This window comes from Dipteris shenzhenensis, chromosome 17 (genome assembly GCF_047967505.1).
Source record: "Dipteris shenzhenensis isolate YYH24624 ecotype China chromosome 17, Dip_SZ_1.0, whole genome shotgun sequence".
NCBI classification, from domain to species: Eukaryota; Viridiplantae; Streptophyta; class Polypodiopsida; order Gleicheniales; family Dipteridaceae; genus Dipteris; species Dipteris shenzhenensis.
The window spans coordinates 27,043,777-27,065,631 of record NC_141612.1 but is presented as its reverse complement, the minus strand read 5'-3'; the positions used below and the strand labels follow the sequence as shown (position 1 = coordinate 27,065,631).

Here is a 21,855-nt window from a genome sequence, read left to right as displayed (position 1 = left end):
GACATTTGGAGTCGAAAGTTCACGAAATTTCTGTTCAAGCAAGTAGCATGGATCGAACATTCAAGATACGCTATGGGACAGGCCCATTGAATGCGATTCACCTTGTTTTATAGGCTTTTATAATTCCATTCCTCTTTAATCTTGATGATGTCTTTAAATGAAAAAAACATTTTCTTTTGAGCACAGGAACTTTTAAGGTTATTAGGAGCTCATAAAAGAGTGAATGAGTTTTGACTGTGATAGATAAATGATGATGAGATTTGGAGCAGTTGACTATTGAAGACGTAGTAAGTAGTACGATGCTGATGGATACAGAGCATTATTATTGATTAGGCTAGGCAATGGGGGCATTGGGCGAGTGTTTGGAGAAAACATGTTTCTCAACAAATCACAAAACGTGGGGTTTTGAATCTCGAAGGTTTTTCTTGAGAATTTGTGGACGATCGATTGTGTAGCTAAAATATAACTAAATTACCTAAAATTCCGGAGATGTTACAAAATTGAGAGAAAAATATGTTGGAGGGGTGAAAATGAGATATGTGGAAGAGGTTCATTGTATATAGTTTGGAGAGGTTTCGAAATTTGGATTGGATTGTGATGATTACCAAAGTGTGTTGGATATAGTGTGGAGAGGTTTTGGGCTCTAAAAGTAAAGTAAAATTTGGATTGTGATAAATAAAATGACCAAAGTGTAGAAGATGGGGAGCAGAAGTCTGGGACAGAAAGTAAGCAGGGGCGGTATCTCCTGGGGAGGTCACGTTGTGCAGTCAACAAGCATACAAAAATGCGTTGAATATTCTCTCTCCTATATATATATATATATATATATATATATATCAATAGACCCAGTCTCAGTATCTGCTTCTCCTACCTCATTCATGGGCTTTTGCAGCAGCGGCTCATTGTCTTGCCTCCTCCCACAGAGCTTCCTCTCTCTCTCTCTCTCTCTCTTCACGGGCTTCAGACTTCCTTGATGATCGTCATCTCCGATCTTCCAATCAGAAAACAGTCCCGCATCTTTTCCTCCTTTCTATCGCTTTGCTAGCTTTTTTTCTCCATTCTTGCTTTGGTCGCTCCAATTCATGCTTCGTCGCGCCGTCCCGCCACTCCCGACGCCTGGAAACATGTTCCTTGGGCATCACGGCCTCAACACGCGCCTCCTGAGACTCATCCCCTCCCCTACGCACCAGCTTTCGCCTTATTATCGCCAAAATGAGTGAGCACCGCGGAGCACGGACGCCTGCACGACCGGGAAGAGCCCATCAAAATTTGCGGCTCTCGACGATTCTTGCTCCTGTGTTCCGGAATGCAGCTGCCATTCCAGTGACTCTCTGGCTGATCGTCATCCATGTTGTGGTCTTCCTGAAGCCTGGACCGCTTGCCAAAGTGCTTCCAGATTCGAATAGCGTTTGTGACCGTTCCCGTCGGGTATGCTTTCTAATGCAGCTTTTGACAGCGATGATGTAGGCGTTCATTCTTCATGTCCCATCTAAGCAATCGTTGGGCTCAACGTAACACAATCACGTTTTCTTGAGCATGGTGATTTTTAGACTGAAAGCGTGTTTTCCAGACCAGCGTTTTATCCTGTAATTGCCAGGATGATGCAGAGCTGCTGCACCAACCATGGACTATTGCTTCCCGCCCTTTTCTTAAGGATCATTAGTTGCTGAACTTGCTCTCTCTTTTCTATGCTTTTCGTAGGCATAATGTAGTGCCTAGGGGACTTAAAAGTCAGATTTCCACGGTCAGGTCTCGTCGAACACACACCGTCCTCCAGCGTCACGCTTCACATCTTTTGGATTACAACTGCGAGAGGCCTTGGCGGCCTATGAGACAAAGTACACGCCAAAAGGGTAACTCATACAAGCCATTGATGGCTGAAGCAAAGGGCTCACTAAGACCCTTGCTGAAAGCTAAAAAGCTAAAGTGCTAAAACTAATGAATCAAGTGTCGAAATACTAGAGTGGCGAAAGCCAAATAACAGAGAAGTGTTAGGTGCCCAGGGCTAGCACTCCTAGTACATGCTCAGGTTCCGTATATCCAGGTAACCTAGTGGTTCTCTGATGAGATGTGAGGTCTCGTATCTCTATCTGTCGAGCTATCTCGCAGCGTGGGGAGGGCGTGGTCTCCTCGATCTCTGGATCTGGTGGGCTACGTCAAGGGTGATGCCTCGCCTCTGGCGGTTGCCTCTAAGAAGGATTGAGATAGACCGAACCTCGATCGTGCGTGCTTTGGTCCCTATCCGTGTCGCACGTGGAGTGTGTGTCCCTCATTTGGCAGCATCGTGGTGGACTCTTCTAATGCTAATCCATGATGCTCTCATCTGCTCAAGCTCCTCTCCCTTAGCATCATTGGCAGCTGACTTAGATGCATAAAAGTCTGTAACAAAAGTCTGAGACCTATCGATATCGGTGGCCCGTGGCATTAGTCTCTGTTGCTCTTTGATCTGTCGCGTCAATGTGTCACTCTGTCGGCACATCTCAATCAGGTAGAGCCCAACACAGACCTGATCGTGAAAATGGATCAGCCATGTAAGTGGACCAAAGCCATGCCCCTCCTGAAAGAGGCAATGGTATCGTGCTCGTATCTCGTAATAGACTTAGAAAATGCTCCTCTGTCTCGATCTTCTCCATCTGGCATAGTGTGTAAGCCCTTTGCTCTCTGGGTATGCCTGTAGCTCTCCCTAACTCAATCCGCAACTGATGTGATGAGACTCGCCACTGATCGATGGCGACCCTCAGTGCATGTGAGACTCTCCTTTCCTCGAGATATTGAGGTCTAATGATGACAAGACTCTGCTCTGAGACCCTCTGGAAGTGGTCATGGTAGAATTGGATCTTGGTGGGGAACTCCTCGCCCCCCCCAAGCCCTAGATGTATTCTCATGTGCACAGATTGGTATCTGACGTGTGTTGGGGTACACAAGACTTAGCTCAGGTAGCCTAGGGAGGCTTAGGGCTAGGCAGGCTTGATTCTTGGGTTGAGTGGCAAGGGTACGAACTAGATTTAGGTCTTCGCTATGTTTGGCACATTGGGGCCCGGGCCTATAAAGGGGTCCCAGAGGTTCAGTTTCCAGGGAGCCGATGAGAGCAAGTCTAGTTCCCTAGTGCTAGGTCTGATCCTGGCCGGACGCGGACCTGCATCTTAGCGTAGCCCAAGGCCCGACAGCAGATCCAAGGTCTCTAGGCGCCATTTGGTGGTATGGGACACGAGGCTAGTCAGGATCTGGTTGGGAGTTCGTGCCAGTAGCTTAGCTTGTGGCTCGGAGGGGACATCTCTTGATTCGGGATCGTATCTCGTAGGTGTCATGGTTGGGTGGTGAGCAGCCTGCTCAGATTTCTCACGTTTGGTGTGTTCTTGTGTTTGCTTGCAAGTCAGAGGTTTCATGAGTGCTGGGGTCGTGTCAATTGGTATTAGAGCCAACTCCTGAGGTATGAATCTTTGTTATGAGTAAGTTTGGACACAATTTCCTCCAGGTATGTCTCAAATTCGAAATTCTTGGTGATGCCCTGCAAGTGCTTGTTGGTTCGTTGGTTGCCTGGAGTAGGATAGAAGGAAAGCGAGAGTGAGAGAAGTGTGAATTTGTTTCTAGATGTAAAGGTCTATGTGAGAGAGAGAGGTGTAGTTAGGAGGGAGCGGTGAGGACCCTAGGGTTGGAGGAGATGTGTGAGAGGAGCCGCTAAGCATAAGGCTGAGGCGGAACCCAAGAGATCCTGCGCACGGGATTGGCTGCGCAGTTATTTATCGTGATGGCACGAAGAGATGGAGCACGGAGAGGTGCGTGGTAGGTTGGAGAAGGGTTGCGATCTGGGCCGAGTTGTATTCGAGGGGCCCCTAGAGGATAAGAAAAGCACCATCCCCTTCAAAATAGGAGGGTGGGCTTTCTAAAACCTTGGCTTACCCACCTTATAGCTTGGATGGTTCGCCTCACTACCCTAGCCCGTGGACTGCGTATACATGAAGCCCCTCCACGCCATCTTTTTCCGGTCCCGCCATGTTGTACGGCTTGCTGCAGATGACCGTACGGACCAGCGCCATCACCGTTCAGCCAAGATTGGGGAGGGGGGTTCTATTGTTCGTCAGCTCGGCTGATTGCTAGCTCAGAACCAGCCTTTCTCCTCCTTAGCCAGCTTTGATCTCCCTTCGTTACCTCCTTTTCTCGTGGCCAGCTTTCACTCCGTTCCAGTCTTGTAGCTCTGAGGCTACCTATTACTTCTCTTCTCTAGACTACTCTCTTCAGCAAATCTAGTTCCGGTTATGGGCGATTCAGTTGAACCCAGACTTCAAGAGGGTGATCAAGATATGGATAACCATGGAGGGGACGACCAGGGCCTCTACAATGATTTGATTACAAAGACTGTCTTCAGTGAATTCACCACAGCTCTCGATGTAAAGCTTGAGCTGGTTAATGCGAATCAAACGGGGTTGACATAGCAACTCCAAGAGATTCAGGCTTCGATCACACTTTTGATCATCATTGTTTAAGCACTCATGCATGTAGATGCTTTGGCTTCAGTGTTAGGTCCAAATATTACTCTAGATCCCTATCCCGGAGAATAGAAATCCAGAACCAAGGAGGTGGTTGACACTTGGTTGCACAAGTGGCAAGTACACTTTGAGTTTCACTCTTATCCCGATGAAAAGAAGATGCAACTTGTAGCAGGGTATTTATCAGGAAAGGCTTTATTGTGGTGGCAAGAACTCCGATTGAAGCTTGCTACATGGATTGAATTTAAAGAGGTCTTCAAGAATGAGTTTCTGAAGGAGGAGGAGGATTATGATATCGTAGGCAAGCTTAAGGCCCTCGATATGTCCAAGCTGAATTTGACTTTTGAAGTCTATCTTTAGAAGTTTCGTGATTTGTAGACCAGAGCTACAAAGATGGACCCGGCAAGAGGCCATGAACTATGCGTGCATCTATGATGATACTATGGCCAGCGCAAAGGGAACCACTACTGCCGACACGAGTGGGAAGAACAAGAGGAAGTTCTTCCAATCAACAACTAGTATCAAGGAGTCGAAGTCAATTGACGACTGTTGGGATAAGTAAGATCAAGGGCTTGCTCTATGGTGCATGTGTGCATCTAGGGGAGTCACATGTGTGTTTGTGTGTGTTGTAAAGGCACATCAAGTGCTATGATGTGTCTAGTGTGTGACCTAAGTGATGATGTAAGACAAAGGCAATCCCACTGATGTAGGGATTGATTCCCACTGATGTAGGAGCTGATTGCCACTATGTAGGGAAGGTATTACCTTCTCCCCCTTTCTATAAGAGAGAGTCCTCTCTCTCACAATCATAACAGAGATCTACCATCTATCTTTCATTGTGCTCTCACACCTCTTGCAAGATGCATCTATTCTATCCTGCGGGATCCTACAAATGGTATCAAAGCTTTAGGTTCTAGATCTAGCCTAGCCTAGCATTAGATGCTATCTCTAGCATAAACTACTAGTTTCTCATTTCTCCATTTTCCTTCTTCTTTCCAAAATTTTTGAGAGCTCTATTCTCTGTCTACTAACGATCATTGCCCAAACCCTTTGAGCTGCAAACTCCTCACGTATGGGCAAACTTCCAGCTGCAAGCAATCAGAGAAATTTTGACTGTACGCGCAATGCCAACACTCACACTCTCTGACGAAATTTCGCGCAATGCCGCCTTTGTACTTACCTATCTGCAAATTCCTATGAGCCCGTGATGGACGACACTGAGGGCAAGCTGCTGCTGAAATTTGAGCTCATTCGGACAAGAGATGGAGAAGAAAACGACGAAAAACCAGTCTGTCTTCTCAAGCCTGGCTATGGCGACTTGGCGCAACATTGCGCCCCTCCTTGCTGGTAGCTCTTCTCTGGTATAAGGCTTTTCTTCCTGCATAAAAATCCCCTTGAATAGAGCTATGAGCTGTGAGAATTGCACCCTCCAAGTTCTGGTCTCTGTTTTGGACAGTTTTGACAAGGTTGTGAGTTTGATGCTACATTAGATGCTACTTTAGTGTTGAATAGCTTCAGTACAACTATGGCTACAGCTTTGCTTTAAGTTGCTACACCTGGATTTGCTTGGAATACTTTCATTTAGCCACCTCTATGAAGCATGCAAGTGGAAGCATCATTTCCATTATGTTTTGTATTTTGGAATTTAGTTACAAGTCTTTGCTACTCTAAATCTTGTATTTTGAAGCTCTTCAACTCTTTCTAGCCTTGTAAGAGAGTAGACACTGCCCATTTTGGGTTAGACCCTCTCATGGCTACCATCTTGAATATGGATAAGTTCAATGGTAAAGGCTTTCACACATGGTAGATGAAGATTAAGTTTGCATTGATGAGGGAAAACCTCTGGGGGCTTGTCAAACTTGCTTCAACTTCTTCGTCAACAGCCTCTAATGCTGGAGAATCCTCAGCTCCGACACGCCCGGCAAGAGATCCTGCTAGAGAGGAGAAAGCCTATGGCATCATTGCTCTTGGCTTAGGAGATGACTATATCCATCATATCTCTGATTTAGAATCTCCTTCTGAAGCTTGGCAGAAGCTTGACATTATTTTTGGTGCTAGCTCTCACATCTCAAAATTGTCACTTAAAATTGCTTTCTCTGAATTGAAGATGGCTAATGGCACTCCCTTGGCTGCCCATGTCAATTACATGCGGAGTCTTATGACTCAACTTGCTTCTATCAACTCTTCAATCACTACAGATGATGCAATGGCAGTATTGCTCAAAAGTATGCCTGAAGATTATGATCATGTTGTTACCACTCTGAAAAATCTTCCTAATCCTACTCTTGAAGGTCTTATTACTGCTCTTCAAGAAGAAGAAAGGCACATGGAACTCCGGAGAGGCAATGACACAGCCTACGAGAGAGGCAATGACACAGCTTATGCCATAAAAATTCAGAAGGGCAAGTTTTCACCTTGCAAACATTGTGGGAAGACTAATCACCTCTCAAAAGATTGCTTCAAGATCAATCCATGCAAACATTGTGGCAAAAACAATCACCATGAAAAGTATTGTAAAGCCAAAAAGGAAGAAACTACAAAGTCAGAAACTGCCAATCTACTTTCATTTGATGAGTCTCCACATGATGAAGACTATGCTTTTTAGGCACTTTGTCTTTTTTGTTTATCATCACTTGGTCAAATTTTGAGGTTCTCTGCCTGGAGTAGTACTCCAAAAAGAATATGTTATGTAAATCACCTCTGGTCACCATATGATGTAGGCCATGTGATATGACTATCCCATTTCTGTGAACCTCACACCCTTGGGAACCCTTGCTAGCATGAGATCCTAGCCATAGATTAATCCTTGACCACCATGAGATGGCATGAGAAACTATGAGACTAGATGTATCCTTGACACTGCAAGAGGCAATCCCTTGAGGGGGGGTTTGTTGGGGTAAGTATGATCAAGGGCTTGCTCTATGGTGCATGTGTGCATCTAGGGGAGTCACATGTGTGTTTGTGTGTGTTGTAAAGGCACATCAAGTGCTATGATGTGTCTAGTGTGTGACCTAAGTGATGATGTAAGACAAAGGCAATCCCACTGATGTAGGGATTGATTCCCACTGATGTAGGGGTTGATTGTCACTATGTAGGGAAGGTATTACCTTCTCCCCCTTTCTATAAGAGAGAGTCCTCTCTCTCACCATCTTTCTTTCTTTCATTGTGCTCTCACCCCTCTTGCAAGATGCATCTATTCTATCCTACGGGATCCTACAACGACGCCTTCAAGAAGAACTCGACTCAGACGAAGAATGGTTGAGCCCGTTTCCTACACACCTTGAAGTTAAAGAAATGACACTTTGTGAGGAGCGGGGCCCCACTCGGAATGATTGTCCTAAGCGCAAGAACCAGATGCAAGCGCCAGGACCAAAGCTCCATGCGAGACAAGGTACCAAAGCTAAGGGAGCTAATCAAGCATCAATGACATGTATTTTTGTAAATGTCATTACCTGCCCACTTTCTTGTAATTGCACTTTTAATAATACGTTATTTGGCCCCCATGACCTTTTTTGAGCTTATGGAGAAGTAAGCGACCAAAGAGTTGCAGTTGCCACAATATTGTGAACTATAAACTTGTGCAAAGGATCGGGCTGTCCACGACACCTAGCGATCACACCCGAGGTGCAGCTTCCAGTTGGGAAGCAGTTTTGGGATCGTAAGGTTTATGAACTTTCTATCCGGATTCAAGACTACACAGTTGCTCTTATGTGCTATGTGGACTTGTTAATCGGAATAGAGTGGTTTAAAACCCGATATTCGGATTGGATGGAAAGATCATACACTCTCTTTTTTGGACAAGGACATGCACTTTTGTATTCAATGTGATAATATCCCCTCTTCTCAGGGACCTATTGTATTTGCGATGCAGCTTTGGAATATAATAAACACTTCTCATTATGATGTGTATTAGTGTGTTTTGATTCCGCTTTCTTCATTTGTTATCTTTGTTAATAACAAAAATGATTTAAGTGTGTTTGAACACCGTGAATTAAGAACGTTGTTAGATGATTTCATGGACGTATTCCCTGCACAACTGTAGTAAGGTTTTCCTTCAGAACGGGCAGTAGATCATCGCATAGATTTAGTACCTGGGGATTAACCTATTAGTATTCCACCTTATAGTATTCATTTGTTATCTTTGTTAATAACAAAAATGATTTTAGTGTGTTTGAACACCGTGAATTGAGAACGTTGTTAGATGATTTCATGGACGTATTCCCTGCATAACTGTCGGAAGGTTTTCCTTCAGAACGGGCAGTAGATCATCGCATAGATTTAGTACTCGGGGATCAACCTATTAGTATTCCACCTTATAGGATGAGCCAACTCGAGCTGGATGAGTTAGCTTCACAGCTACAAGATTATCTGAATACGAGCTATATTCGCCCAAGTAAATTACTGTGGGGTGCACCTGCCCTCTTAAGAAAGAAGAAAGATGGTTCATGGAGAATGTGTGTAGATTATAAACGATTGAATAAAGTGACAATTAAGAATAAATACCCTCTTCCTCATTTAGATGATTTGATAGACTGTTTGGCTAGAGCGAAGTACTTCACTAAGATTGATTTGTGTACGGGTTAACACCAAATCCGTATCTATGCTAAACACATAGATAGAACCACTTTTTGAACTAGGTATGGCTACTACGAGTTTCTTGTATTATCTTTTGGTTTAACGAATGCTCCTTCTACCTTCCAACAAGTGATAAACGATTTGTTTCGTGATTATTTGGGCAAATTCGTTGTCGTTTTCTTAGATGACATCTTAGTATATAGCTGATCGCTAGAGGATGACATTGGACACCTCCGGATTGTCTTAGTTATTTTAAGACAGCATAAGCTCTATGCCAAGATGAGTAAATGTGACTTCTTTATGAGACTGTGAAACAACTTCGTTCTTTCCTACGATTTACGTTTTTTCTATGGAAGTCTGTGCGTGATTATTCACAGATCACGGCATCCTTGACCAACATATTGAAAGATCGTAGGACGTAGGTCTACCGAGCGGATATCTTGGAATGATGCATTGAACGAGGCTTTTGAAACCTTGAAGCAAACTATCAAGGAAGCCTCTGTTATGGCATTACCTGATCCTACCCGGCCTTATGTTTTAGAGGCCGATGCGAGTGATTTTGCAATTGGGGCAGCTTTATTCTAAGAGGGCAGACCTGTAGCTTTTGAAAGTAAAAAGCTAGTTTCTTGTATTGACAGATCATCAGTCAATAAGTATGTGTGTGACGGGTCAAAATTGAGGGCAAGAAAGGCTAGATGGGCAGAGCTAATGTAAGATTTTGATTTTGAAATACGTTATCGAAAGGGTTCGATGAATAGTGTGGCGGATGCCTGAAGTCGAGTTAAGTTTGTAAATACTATGTCATTTACGGAAATATCCTCAGACCTATTTCAATCCTTGAGAGAGCTTTGCACAACTAATAGTCTTTTCAGTTCTTATTGGCAGAAGGTCTAGGATGGGAGCTCCATGGTTGACCAGAACTCAGGGATTGTGCCACCTATAGTATAGGCGGCGGGACGTCAGTGGATGATTAGGAACGGCTTGCTGTTCCGGAATGGAAAGATATGTGTGCCAGATGTTTTGGATCCTCGATCCAAGATTCTCTTGGAGTGTCATGATGCTCCTAGTACTGCACAGAGAAAAGAATTGGACCAGTTGCATATAAACTAGAATTGCCTCTTGATGTTAAAGTACATCCAGTTTTTCATGTCTATAGACTGAAAGAATTACTAAGTGCGGATGATCAACTTGTTTCTCCTCAAGAATAATAGAAGTTACAGATTTAACTTTTATTCCACATGAACGTGAGAGTATTCTTGAATTTCGTGAAAGGCAGATTCGGAATAGAACTATTACTGAAAACAAGATCAAGTGGAAGGATTGCGTTGAGGAGGATGCCACATGGGAGACATTACCTAACCTCCAGAGGACATTCCCGGGTTTTCTAGCAAACTCAGGAGTGAGTTCTTAGAGGAGGGGAAGTATGTCATGTGCATGGATTGATATCTGACGTGTATTGGGGTACACAAGACTAGCTCAGGTAGCCTGGGGAGGCTTAGAGATAGACAGGCTTGATTCTCAGGTTGACTGGGGAGCCGATGGGAGCAAGTCTAGCTCCCTAGTGCTAGCTCTGATCCTGGATTGAGTTGTGGACGTGCGCGTGCATCTTAGCATAGCCCAAGGCCCAGCAGTAGATCCAAGACCTCTAGGCGCCACTTGGTGGTATGGGACACCAGGCTGGTCAGATCTGGTTGGGAGTTCGTGTGAGTAGCTTAGCTCATGGCTCGGAGGAGACATCTCCTGATTCGGGATCGTATCTCGTAGGTGTTATGGTTTGGTGGTGAGCAACTTGCTCAGTCTCCTCACGTTTGGTGTGTTCTTGTGTTTGCTTGCAGGTCAGAGGTTTTAGGAGTGCTGGGGTCATGTCATGTATGGAGCTGGAGATGTCACTCAGAATAGAAAGTGTAACAGGTGGCCTAAAATAATTGGAGGGACACTTTTTAAGAAAAGTGTAAGGAGAGCAATGCCTGCAGGGTTGTACTAATAAATCATTCATAAGGCCTGCCTGAGATCCAAAATAATGAAGAAGAAGAAGAATTGGATGTGCAGTGCGGAAAAGAGGGTGGAGACTGTCGATATGATGAATTGAAAGCTGTGAGAAAGAAAGAAAGAAAGCCTTTCAGACCATTATATATCTTCACCGGGTTAGATCATATGGGGACTGCACATCAGGGAGACAGAGGTGGAGAAGCACCAAACTCGGCCTGAATGATGTGATGTGGTACAGACGGTTTCCCCTGGATCATCCGTGAGAGCATGAGGATCTGCAGGCGCTCCACCCGTGTCCACTCTATCTCTGACATGTCTGGCCCCCAACAAGGGCTGTCATACATACCGGCTGGTCGGACCAAGGAGTCAAAGAGAAGAGCCTTGGTTCGAGGGTCCTGGAAGTGGGAGTGGAAGCATTGTCTCTCTAGCCGAGCTAGTGAGGCGTATCCCCTGCGCAGTTTGGCATGCATCGCTGGTCTCATCGTGAAGATCGGGCTGGAGAAGATGACCCCTAAGTAAGTGTATGAGGATATGATCTCAACTGGTGACCCATCGAAAGTAAAAGTAAACTGCTTCCGTTGCATGTTTGCTCGAGAGGCGTTAAAGATCATGACCTTGGTCTTGCCAAGGTTGACCTCCAAATCATGGGATAAACAAAAAGCGTGCAGTGCATCCAGGTGTCACTGGACCCTCGGGTGTGGACAACAAGAGTGCCACGTCATCTGCATAAAGAAGAATCCTGATGGTGATCCCGGCAAGTGAGCAACCGGTCCCTCCGAACGCCCCCATGAAAGTCTCAAGCTCATCGATGTAGAGGCTAAACAGGGTCGGTGATACAACCCTGTTTGATTCCTTCATCTGTCCAACCTGTGCTTGTCCGAACAGATTGGGAGCCCGACAGGTGCCGGTCAACAACCTACCATCTCGAACCACGGCCCATTTCCCCTCCTTGTGGGGAACATGCCGTTGTTGCAGAAGAACTCGTCGCTCCTCAATCTGTAGTGGTGTCAAATCCTCGTCCATGGACAGGGTGGGATGCTCTCGTAGAGCGGCTCGGCGTCGGAGTGTCGCTAGTCGAGCATGTGAATCTTTGAAGCAAATGACTAGGGGTTGCTCTCGGTTGGGATCTCTCCCAACACGCCATGCTCCCTCTATGCCATGGTCGGGAACCCCCATGGTAGTGGTCACAAAGGTGATCGCCTCCTCCATGGGCGTCGTAGTGGTGCTGGTGCTGTCTCGCGTGATCCCTCGTATCCGGATGTTAAGGGCCTTCGAAGCCCTCTGCTGCTACACCTGTATGGCAGCTGAAACGGTTGCCTTTGCGGGCTCCCGTTTTGCCACGTCCACCCATCTAGTCGTCTCTGCTATAGCCGACTGTATCGTGGCTATCTGTGCCTCCATCTCTGTGACTGGGGTCCCTCCAGGCGCTGCTCTAAGGGTCCCGAGCTCCTCTCGAAGCTGTGTGATGTCATGCCTGAGTCCCTGGATAAGGGTGCCCTGCTCGTGTATAATGCGGGCTTGCTCCTGGGTGTATCGGGCCTGCTCCCGGGTGTAGTGTGTCAGCTCTGCCTGACGGGCCCGGATGCTATGTATCTCAGCCAATAGGGAGTCCCAAGCAACTGGTGGGGGCCTAAGATGTCCTGGTCCAGGTGGGAACTGGATCTCGAGAGGGGTTGGAATGAAGGTGGGCTGCTGAGGTTGTACTGAGGGTGGGGATAGCATGATCTGGGCGAGGGAGTGGTATGTAGAGTAGCGAGTCCGGACGAGGTGATGAAGGGTGGCTGACTGAGAGGTAGAGGTGATAGGAGGGGAAAGTATTGTGGAGCCATGGTCGGTGGGGCCAGTGGTGAGGCTACTGGAGAGGAGACTTGTGATGATGATGCAGGAGAGGGGGAGGAGAGAGGTGGCGTAGATGATGAGGCGGATGATGGTGGTGAAATAGTGGTGGTAACCATAGAGGTCGAGGATGTGGTGAGCGGCATGGACTTTGGGTGGGCCCCTTTCTTTTGAGCCGCGGTGTTGTCTAGTGTCAAACCGCTCCGGTTGCTGCGTTTGTTGAAGTCCTCCAGATTGAGTTGCTTTTGTGTTTTCGCCTTGTCACCATTCCCCTTCCCCATCTCCACGCGTATGCAAATTTGGACCGAAGGGTCTCCCGCCTAGTTTCCTATCCTCATCCCCCTGTTCCCTTCATTATGGGGGAGGCAGCAGCGGGCAAAGAAGGGATAGCGGGGGGTAGCGGAGGGGGTAGCAGAGGGGGGGGGGTTGCTAAGCGAGGGGTAACAGAGGGGTAGTGGGGGTAGCGGAGGGGGTAGTAGAGGGGTAGCGGGGGGGGGGGGTAGCGAGGGGATAGCGGGGGAGAGAGAGGGGTAGCGAGGGGGTACGGAGGGGGTAGCAGAGAGAGCAGGGGGTAGCAGGAGAGAGAGATCAGGGGATAGTACAGGGGGTAGCGAGGGGGTAGCAGAGAGAGTAGGTGGTAGCGGGAGAGAGAGAGCAGGGGGTAGCGTAGGGGTAGCACAGGGAGAGAGCATGGGTAGCGCAAGGGGTAGTGGGAGAGAGAGAGAACAGGGGGTAGCGCAGGGGTAGCGGAGGGGTAGTGTAGGGAGAGAGCAGGGGGTAGCGCAGGGGGTAGCACAGGGGTAGCGTAGGGGGTAGCGCAGAGAGAGAGAGAGAGAGAGAGAGAGAGAGAGAGAGAGAGAGAGGGGGGGGGGGAGAATTTCCAAGGACAAAAATAGTTAGTAGAACTTGGAACAATCATAAAAAGGCAATGAATTTCTAAAATACTAAATCCGAATTTCACTTCTTCAAAATTGAAAACTTCAATAAGACCTACACTTCCGGGCAAGTCAAAAACGTGTAATGGTTCACTAGAAGTGCGTCATCGTGGCCATAACCTATCAACTGTTCATCCTTGTCCACCTCACTTTGGCCCTTGAACCCTTCACCCTCCTCTAGTCCCACACATGGGGAAATATTCCCTTAGGAAAGTAACATTCCTATTTGCCGAAGCGATCCTGGATAATAGGGAGAAGTCTCTTAGGAACATGTATAGTCTCTAAGCTTCCTATCAAATGGAAGGACAGATCAAGTGGTAACAACTCCTTGGAGAGGGTTGAGATTTCCTAGCCCAAAACTTCCTAATTGTGGTGGGAGAAATATTATGACCCCAAGGTCATAGCATGGGCTGGCAATTAGGATGGGGTTAGAACTTAGGGTCGAGATTTCCTAGCCCAAAACTTCCTAATATAAGGTTGTTTTGTGGTGGGAGAAATATTATGACCCCAAGGTCATAGCATGGGTTGGCAATTAGGATGGGAATAGGGCCAAGTGGTGGATGCATTAAAAACATCTAAAGTGGCTTTAAGTCAATACCTAGTGTATGGGTGCCCTTGGCTTAGGGATACCTCTAGGTGAGTCTATATATATGAGCTGTGGGCTCATTTGCGGGTATCCCTCGTGTGATGGACTCTTGGGGATACTGGGACATACAGCTGGCCTATGCCATGTCTAGCCCAGCACCTAGATTGGTAGACCCTCGTGGTATGGTGTTGGAAAAGTCACCTCCCCATTTGTAAGCCCCCATATGAGGAGAGCATGTGGGAGGTGGACTTGAGGATGATGTGGCTGCCACATGCGCAGCACATAGGCTGCCATGTGGGCAGCACGCTCGGAAAGAAAAGCATGGGGGGGCTGCCACATGGGCAGCACAAAGGCTGCCATGTGGGCAGCACACAAAGGAAAGTACCTGGCAAGGTAGAGCTCTCGGGAAGGGCAGGACTGGTGTGGGACTGCAACAAGACTGTCAGGAACAGAGGGCAGCATATTTGCACAGCTGTTCCAGCATGGGAGATGAGGCCAGCAGCACGCGATCCTGCAGAAATGGTACGGAACATAGGCGCCTGTTGTATGGGTGCCTGCAGGTGTGTACGGGAGCAAGGGCAAGTGTTCCAGGCCCTGGACAGTCCCAGAATAGAGGCGGGACTGCGGGAGCTGATTGGCCCCTATTTGGAGTAGGGTATGGTCTGGTTTGGGGCAGAAGACCCCGACTTGGGGCTGTACATGGCCTGGGCCACTGGCAGACTCCCACATCAGCAGGCAGATCCATAGGGGCAGCCATTAGGTTGCATGTGGGAGTGTACCCACAGACCAGCAGGACAGCCCCACAAACTGAGGGGTCGGCCTGCCTGGTCGGTCTCTTTTTGGGGCTACCAGCCCCTATAAAAGGGAACCATTTGGGGCTCACAACTCATCCATTGGAGCAGGTCTTCAGCAGCAGTTTGGAGCAGCAGGACGGCATGGTTTTAGACCATCATCCAGAGGGTCCAGAAGGAGCTGTATACTTCAGACATACCTCCGAGGGAGACTTCACCCTTGGCTGTCTTCGAGGGCAGCAAGGTGTATGGCTCAAAGGAGCATTCACCGCCTCACACGGGGCTGTCTGGAGGGATAGCTTGGAGATGTGTTTGCGGGCATGGTAACGAAGCCAACTCAAGCTCTACGGGAGCATGCAGGCTGAGGCATTGAATGCAACTGGTATACTGGGAAAATGCACAGCAAGATGGTTGCAAAAGGTTACTCTTAGTAGGAAGGAGTATATTGTAGGAAACTTTTGTTGGGATATGTGTGATCAAGGACTTGCTAGGTGCATGTGTGCATCCCCTAGCAGTCATATGGTTGTGTGTGTGTGTGTAGAAGAGGCACACTTAGTGCCATAGACCATGACACAGGTGATGATGTAATGCAAAGGCCCCCACATGGGGTGGTGCCTATGATTGTGGAGTTCCTATGATTTAGGAGTTACCTCCATTGATGTAGGAGAGGTGCCATTGATTTAGGACGCCCTCTTTCCATTTCTATAAAAGAGGGACTTCCCTCTCACAATGAACAGAACACCCATTTGAATATCTCATGTGTTCTCACTCACCTCCATGATGAAGCTCTCCTCTCTCCCCAAGTTCCAACATTTGGTATCAGAGCCTCCTTGAGTCCCTAGCCCATTGTAGCTTCAATATGCCACCTCATCATCTTCTTCTCCACCCTCCACCTTCTTCTTCATTTTTGCCCTCTTTCTCTCCAGATTTTGCTTAGCTCCGTTCTCCTCCATTAAGCGACCATTCCGAGAGCCCTCTGAGCTGAAGTTTCCTCTACTTGGGGCGCACCTTTAACACCAAGCATTCTTTGAGATTTCGCTTCGTTTGCCCGTGCCGACATGATCTTTGCTCGCTGAACTTTCAAGCAATTCCGCCTACATACACGATATTTCGCCAATTCCTCTTAGCCACGGGTGGGCGACACTATGAGCTTGCTGCTCATGAAATTTGAGCTCAAATGCTTGCTGGAATAAGGAGAAACTAGCAAAAGACCAATCGGAGAAGGCACTACTGTCATGAGCAATGCTGCACATTTTTTTGGCAATCCTCTCTGCTGGAAGTAGTCCTTAGTAAGATCCTCCATTTGCCTTTGAAAGCCCTCTCAAAGCTTTTATCTTCAACTTCAATTGCACCCTCCAATTTCAGACTGCTCAATTTGGGGGTAACAGTGATATCTACTTCTAAGATGAACCATTGAATATGGTTGAGTGCTAGAAAGTTTCATTATTATCTCAGTTATGTTTGGTCTTTTGGATGTTTGACCATTGGAAGTGATCTGAGGCATTTTTTAGTCTTATCTTTGGAGCACTATCCTGCAGTTTGACAATTTTGGTAAATGCTCATAATGCATTTATGATATATTTTGAATTGAATATGCTTGAATGCTATTTTTTGAAGCAATAGACACTGTATTTCCTTTATGCTAAGAGTTTGGGGTATCTAACTATCCCTCCAACCAATTATACTTGTGGAGAAGGAGACTTCTTTGTAAGGGACTAGAGACTGCTACATTAGTGGTAAGACCTTTCCAATATGCCTTCATCATATTGTTCCTCTAACATTGATTATGTATCTCAGAGGAAAGCATCCTTAAAGAAGCCTAGAATGAGAGTAAAGCCTTGTAATGGTGAATATCACATCAAGGTGAACACCAAGAAAAAGATATGTGCCTTCTGTGGAGTACCCAATCATACTATGGAGTATTGCCACCTAAAAAGGTTTTCTCTATAGTTGCTCTCCAAGAGACAAGCCCAAGAAGAGGAGAGGAATAACTCCCACTACATCTCCAAAGAGAATGAAGCATATCATGTGAAGAAGGGCTACATCAACAACAAAGCAAATCTGGTTGAAGGAAGAACTTCATCAGCAAATGAAGAATCAAACTTTGTGGTAGAAGATAAAGACTATGCTTTTTGAGCACTTTGTCTTTTGAACTTTATTTATCATCACTTGGTCATGTAGTCATTTTTGAGGTTCTCTGCCTGGAGTTGTATTCCAAAAAGAATGTTATGGTTTTGCTTTAGTCCATATAGTCTTTGTAAATCACCTGTGGTCACCATATGATGTAGGCCATGTGATATGTGTTTGCCCCCATGGTAGATTCATCCTTGTACATGCAAGGGAGATAACCATTTGGGGGGTCTATTCCAATTTTGTAAACCTTAACTCTTGGGCATCTTTGCTAGCATGAGATCCTAGCCGTAGATTTATCCTTGACCACCATGAGATGGCATGAGAAACTATGAGACTAGATGTATCCTTGATATAGCATGAGGCAAACCCTTGAGGGGGGGTATGCTGGGATATGTGTGATTAAGGGCTTGCTAGGTGCATGTGTGCATCCACTAGTAGTCATATGGTTGTGTGTGTGTGTAGAAGAGGCACACTTAGTGCCATAGACCATGACACCGGTGATGATGTAATGCAAAGGCCCCCACATGGGGTGGTGCCTATGATTGTGGAGTTTCTATGATTTAGGAGTTACCTCCATTGATGTAGGAGAGGTGCCATTGATTTAGGACACCCTCTCTTCATTTCTATAAAAGAGGGACTTCCCTCTCACAATGAATAGAACACCCATTTGAATATCTCATGTGTTCTCACTCACCTTCATGATGAAGCTCTCCTCTCTCCCCAAGTTCCAACAACTTTTGCACCAATAATAAGAATAGGGACGATGAGATTGTTGTTGTAAGTTGCATGCATATAAGATTTTTAGGTTTAGCAGATGGATGTCAAGCTAGCTTCTCTGAATGGAGATTTATAGGAAGAGGTCAACAAGCCCCCCAAGCTTGGTACATCAAGAATGATGCATACTTTAAGTCAAAAGGATTTGAGAAGGCATGCTATCTAGGTCCATGGATGAGGTTTTTATCATGGATGCTTGCCTTCAGCTAGTCAGGATTGTGGGACGTTGAGCAATTGTTTTTTGGCTGTAGGATGGCCGACCAGAGGACATCCCCTTGGCCTCAAGGAGGATTTGGGTTTATGGGGGTGTCCCCTTAAAGTGCTTGCAGTGAGACTTTTGAAAATAGGAGTGGATTGATGCAGGAAACTATGAGAAGAGCTTCCCATTCTTCCATGCCAGGAGGCTTTAATTAAGTTTAAGGGGTTGGAAGCCCTCCAGAGCCTCTTGCTGGGAGGAGTTTTAGATTTTTACAGACTTGTTGAAATATTGGAGAAGGCTTTGGAAATCTCTTAGGAATAGATAAATTACTCTTTTCTTTTGGCGTTCTATTCATGGAGGAATTTGCAGTAAATTAGTGGAGGTCATGGTTTGGGGTTTCCTCTTCTTGCGAGCGTTGCCTATTTGTTGAGGAGCCCATTTAGCATTGCTTTAGGATTGCAGATAGGCCAGGCTTTTTTGGAAGGGGATAATGAGACTTTTGAGTACATTTACTCTCTCTTCCTTTCTTCATCACTTGGGCTCAATGGCTTGGCTCTCTTGCCTTAGGTGTTTTATGCGATGCATAGCTCCTCTTGGCTTTTCTAGCTCGACATCATTTGGTTGATTTATGCCCTTTGGATGTTGTCCCTTCCTCTCCTTACAGACTTTCACATACCTCAATGGACACTACTTGGGATATCATAGCAAGCATATCAGCTTGGCATATCTAGAGATCCAGATGCACAGAGGCACTTGATGGTTTCCAGGTCCATCCTTCTTACACCATGGTCAGTATTTGGAGTCTGGACAGTCACGGTACGCACTTTGATGGTCAATTGGTCGAGCATGGAGGGATTGTCCAGGCCTGCTTCTACAACAGGATATTTTTTCCTCAAAGAGTGGAGAGGCTATCCTTTCTTCTTGGAGGTCACTATAGGCTTGAGGTGGCATTTCCAGCCTCAACCCTGGATCTTCTCTAGGCTTGGTTGTTGAGTAGGGCTTGACCCTCTTTGGCTCTCTTCAGACGCCATGCATGATGTACTCTTGCCTCGAGCACTCTGCGCTTGGGGCTTTTTCATACTTAATAGAAGTCTTTTTCTTTGTGAAAAAAAGGATTTCAGAAAACATTATGCAGTTTGAAACAAGATGAAAAGCTGAAGATCATTGCATGTCATATAGATGATGTAATAATAGCAGAATGTAACATGGAAATGATGTAGTAATAGAAGTCTTTTCTTGAAAAAAAAGGAATTCAGAAAAGATCATACAGTTTGAAACGAGATGAAAAGCTAAAGATCATGTAATAATAGCAGGAAATAACATGGAAGTGATCAAGTCAAGGCAAGCTTGTGTAAGCAATTGGACATGAGAAGATTGTCGGAATTATACTACATTTTAGGCATTGAAATCAATAAAATTGATGAAAAGTTTGATTTGACAGATTGCAAACTTATTAGCACTCCAATTGAAATAGGTCACAACTCCAATTGAAATAGGTCACAATGCCTTAAAGTTTAAGAGTGGGCATTCCAAGATGCTAGATTGTATAATAGGTTGTATCGACAAGTAGTTGGCAAACTGCTTTATCTGATGATAGCAACTAGGCCAAATATCATTCATGCGTAAGCTTGGTTAGTCAGTTCATGTCAAATCCTTGTGAGCATCTTTGGAAACTGGTAGATTGGGGTGGAGGAAAAGAGGCAAAGCATACTTCTTTTTTAATCAGCACTATAACACATGGACAATCAAGGAACATGTTGGAGTTGCTTTGGTGATAACAAAGGCGGAGTAGAGTGCTCTATCCAAACGTGGATGTGAAGCAATATAGCTGTGGAAGCTTTTAGGTGGACTTGATCAGTCCAAGGGAAACTTTGTCACAACATAATACAATTGCTTTAGCAAAGAACATAAAAGTTTAGGCACATTGATATTATTTTCTATTCCATTCGGCATCAAATTGAACAAGGAGAAATTTGCCCTATCCACGATTTCTCTAAACATGAAATTAAACAGACTATTTCTTTGAAGATCGATTGGTAGACTGTTAACCAAGACATTGCCAAGGGTACAGTTTTGAAAAGTTTAGAGAACTTAGTATTATAGACATGAGACCTTTGATTGAAGGGGAACTGTTGGAATGAGTCACTCAGTGGTCTCATGGTTGTGTGTAACTATTAGTCCATAGATGTGTGTGCTAGTAGATAAACAAAATAATGGTATGTGGAGCAACTCTAAACCACATGTTAATGGATGTTTTCTGTGAGTAGATCGTAACTTGCACATGTGTGGTCTATTGAGTGTGCATACTCTTGAGCATACTCTTGTTACTCTTATCCTCTCCATTCTAACTAAAAGAAATAGCATTTAAGCTCCAATGTAGCGACACAACTTTGTGGTCATTCACAAATGTTTTTGGCAAAATCTGCAAGAAGTTGAAAGAGCAAGGATCCTGTTGGGTTAGGGTTGGTCACCTCCCATCTGTGAGCCGCCAAATGAGGAGTGCATCGGGGGGTGGACCATAGGATAATAGATTGGGTCATGGGGCTGCCACATGGGCAGCACATGGGCTGCCATGTGGGCAGCAGGAGTGTACTTGGCAAACAAAGCTTCTCCAGGTGGGCAGATCTGAGGCAGCAAAGTTCAGAGGCTGACAACAGACAGAGAAGGCAGAATTGCACAGCATCTCCAGCAAGGAACAGTATGGAAGTGATGGTGGATGACATCAGCACTATGTACGGAATGTACAGACAATTGCAGGCTGAGGACAAGGCTGTTCTGGGGCCTGGAAAGGGCCGGACAGAGGCGGAACCAGGGCAGGAAGGAGGAGCGAGGTTGGTGACTGTTTGGGAGGGTTTTTGGGGCAGCATAGGGGCAGATGTAGGCCCCCGACAGCTTGGGCCAGTGGCTGGATGCCACGTGGCCAGGTGGGGCAGCAAGAACCTGCAAGAGAGAATTGGGGCATTTATAGGCTTTCCCCTCCAATCAGCTGGTAGGGGGGAATCCAGTCGGCCATAACAGGCTGGCTGGTCAGGTTTTCCAAGGGGGGTCAGCCCCCTATATAAGGAGGCCTTTGGGCCGTTCTAGTCTTACAAAGGTATAGCATCTTGCAAAGTCTATGCACTTTCCTTGCTATTGCAGCCTTGTGGATAACTTCTTTGTAGACTTTCTCTTGTAGATCTCCATTCATATATGTTGACTTCATATACATATGATAGATAGGCCATTGAACCTTGGGGCAAAAATCTCATAGTAAGCTAGATCTCTTAGTGTCAATATCTGATAGTCTATCGACCATATTCCAAAGGCGATTCTTCATAATGGACTCCATCTTTGCCTCCATCGTAGATGTTTACTCTGGTGTGTCCTTTTCATCATCAAGAATGTTGTCTCCTTGATATTTGATCTATGAAGGCGTAGTCCACTGTTTGGCATGGACTTGAGAGTCAAATTTCTTGTCTCAGAGTTCTGCTTGACTCAATGATGTCCTGAACCCTTGAGTTGTTGAGGATCTTATAATCTTGGAATGGTCCACTGCTGGCAATAGTTTTCT

The 21,855-nt window shown here is 45.9% G+C and overlaps 1 protein-coding gene across 1 annotated transcript in view; it reads left to right on the top strand.

Annotated features, from left to right (window-relative positions):
• Nucleotides 1-881: 881 nt before the first annotated feature.
• Nucleotides 882-21,855, top strand: part of LOC147891914 (rhomboid-like protein 14, mitochondrial) — a 41,486-nt gene continuing 20,512 nt past the window's right edge. Inside the window, exon 1 of the mRNA XM_087388789.1 lies at nucleotides 882-1,428. Coding sequence (XP_087244915.1) covers nucleotides 1,213-1,428 — 216 coding nt within the window. The 5' untranslated portion in view covers nucleotides 882-1,212. The remainder of the gene's footprint in view (nucleotides 1,429-21,855) is intronic.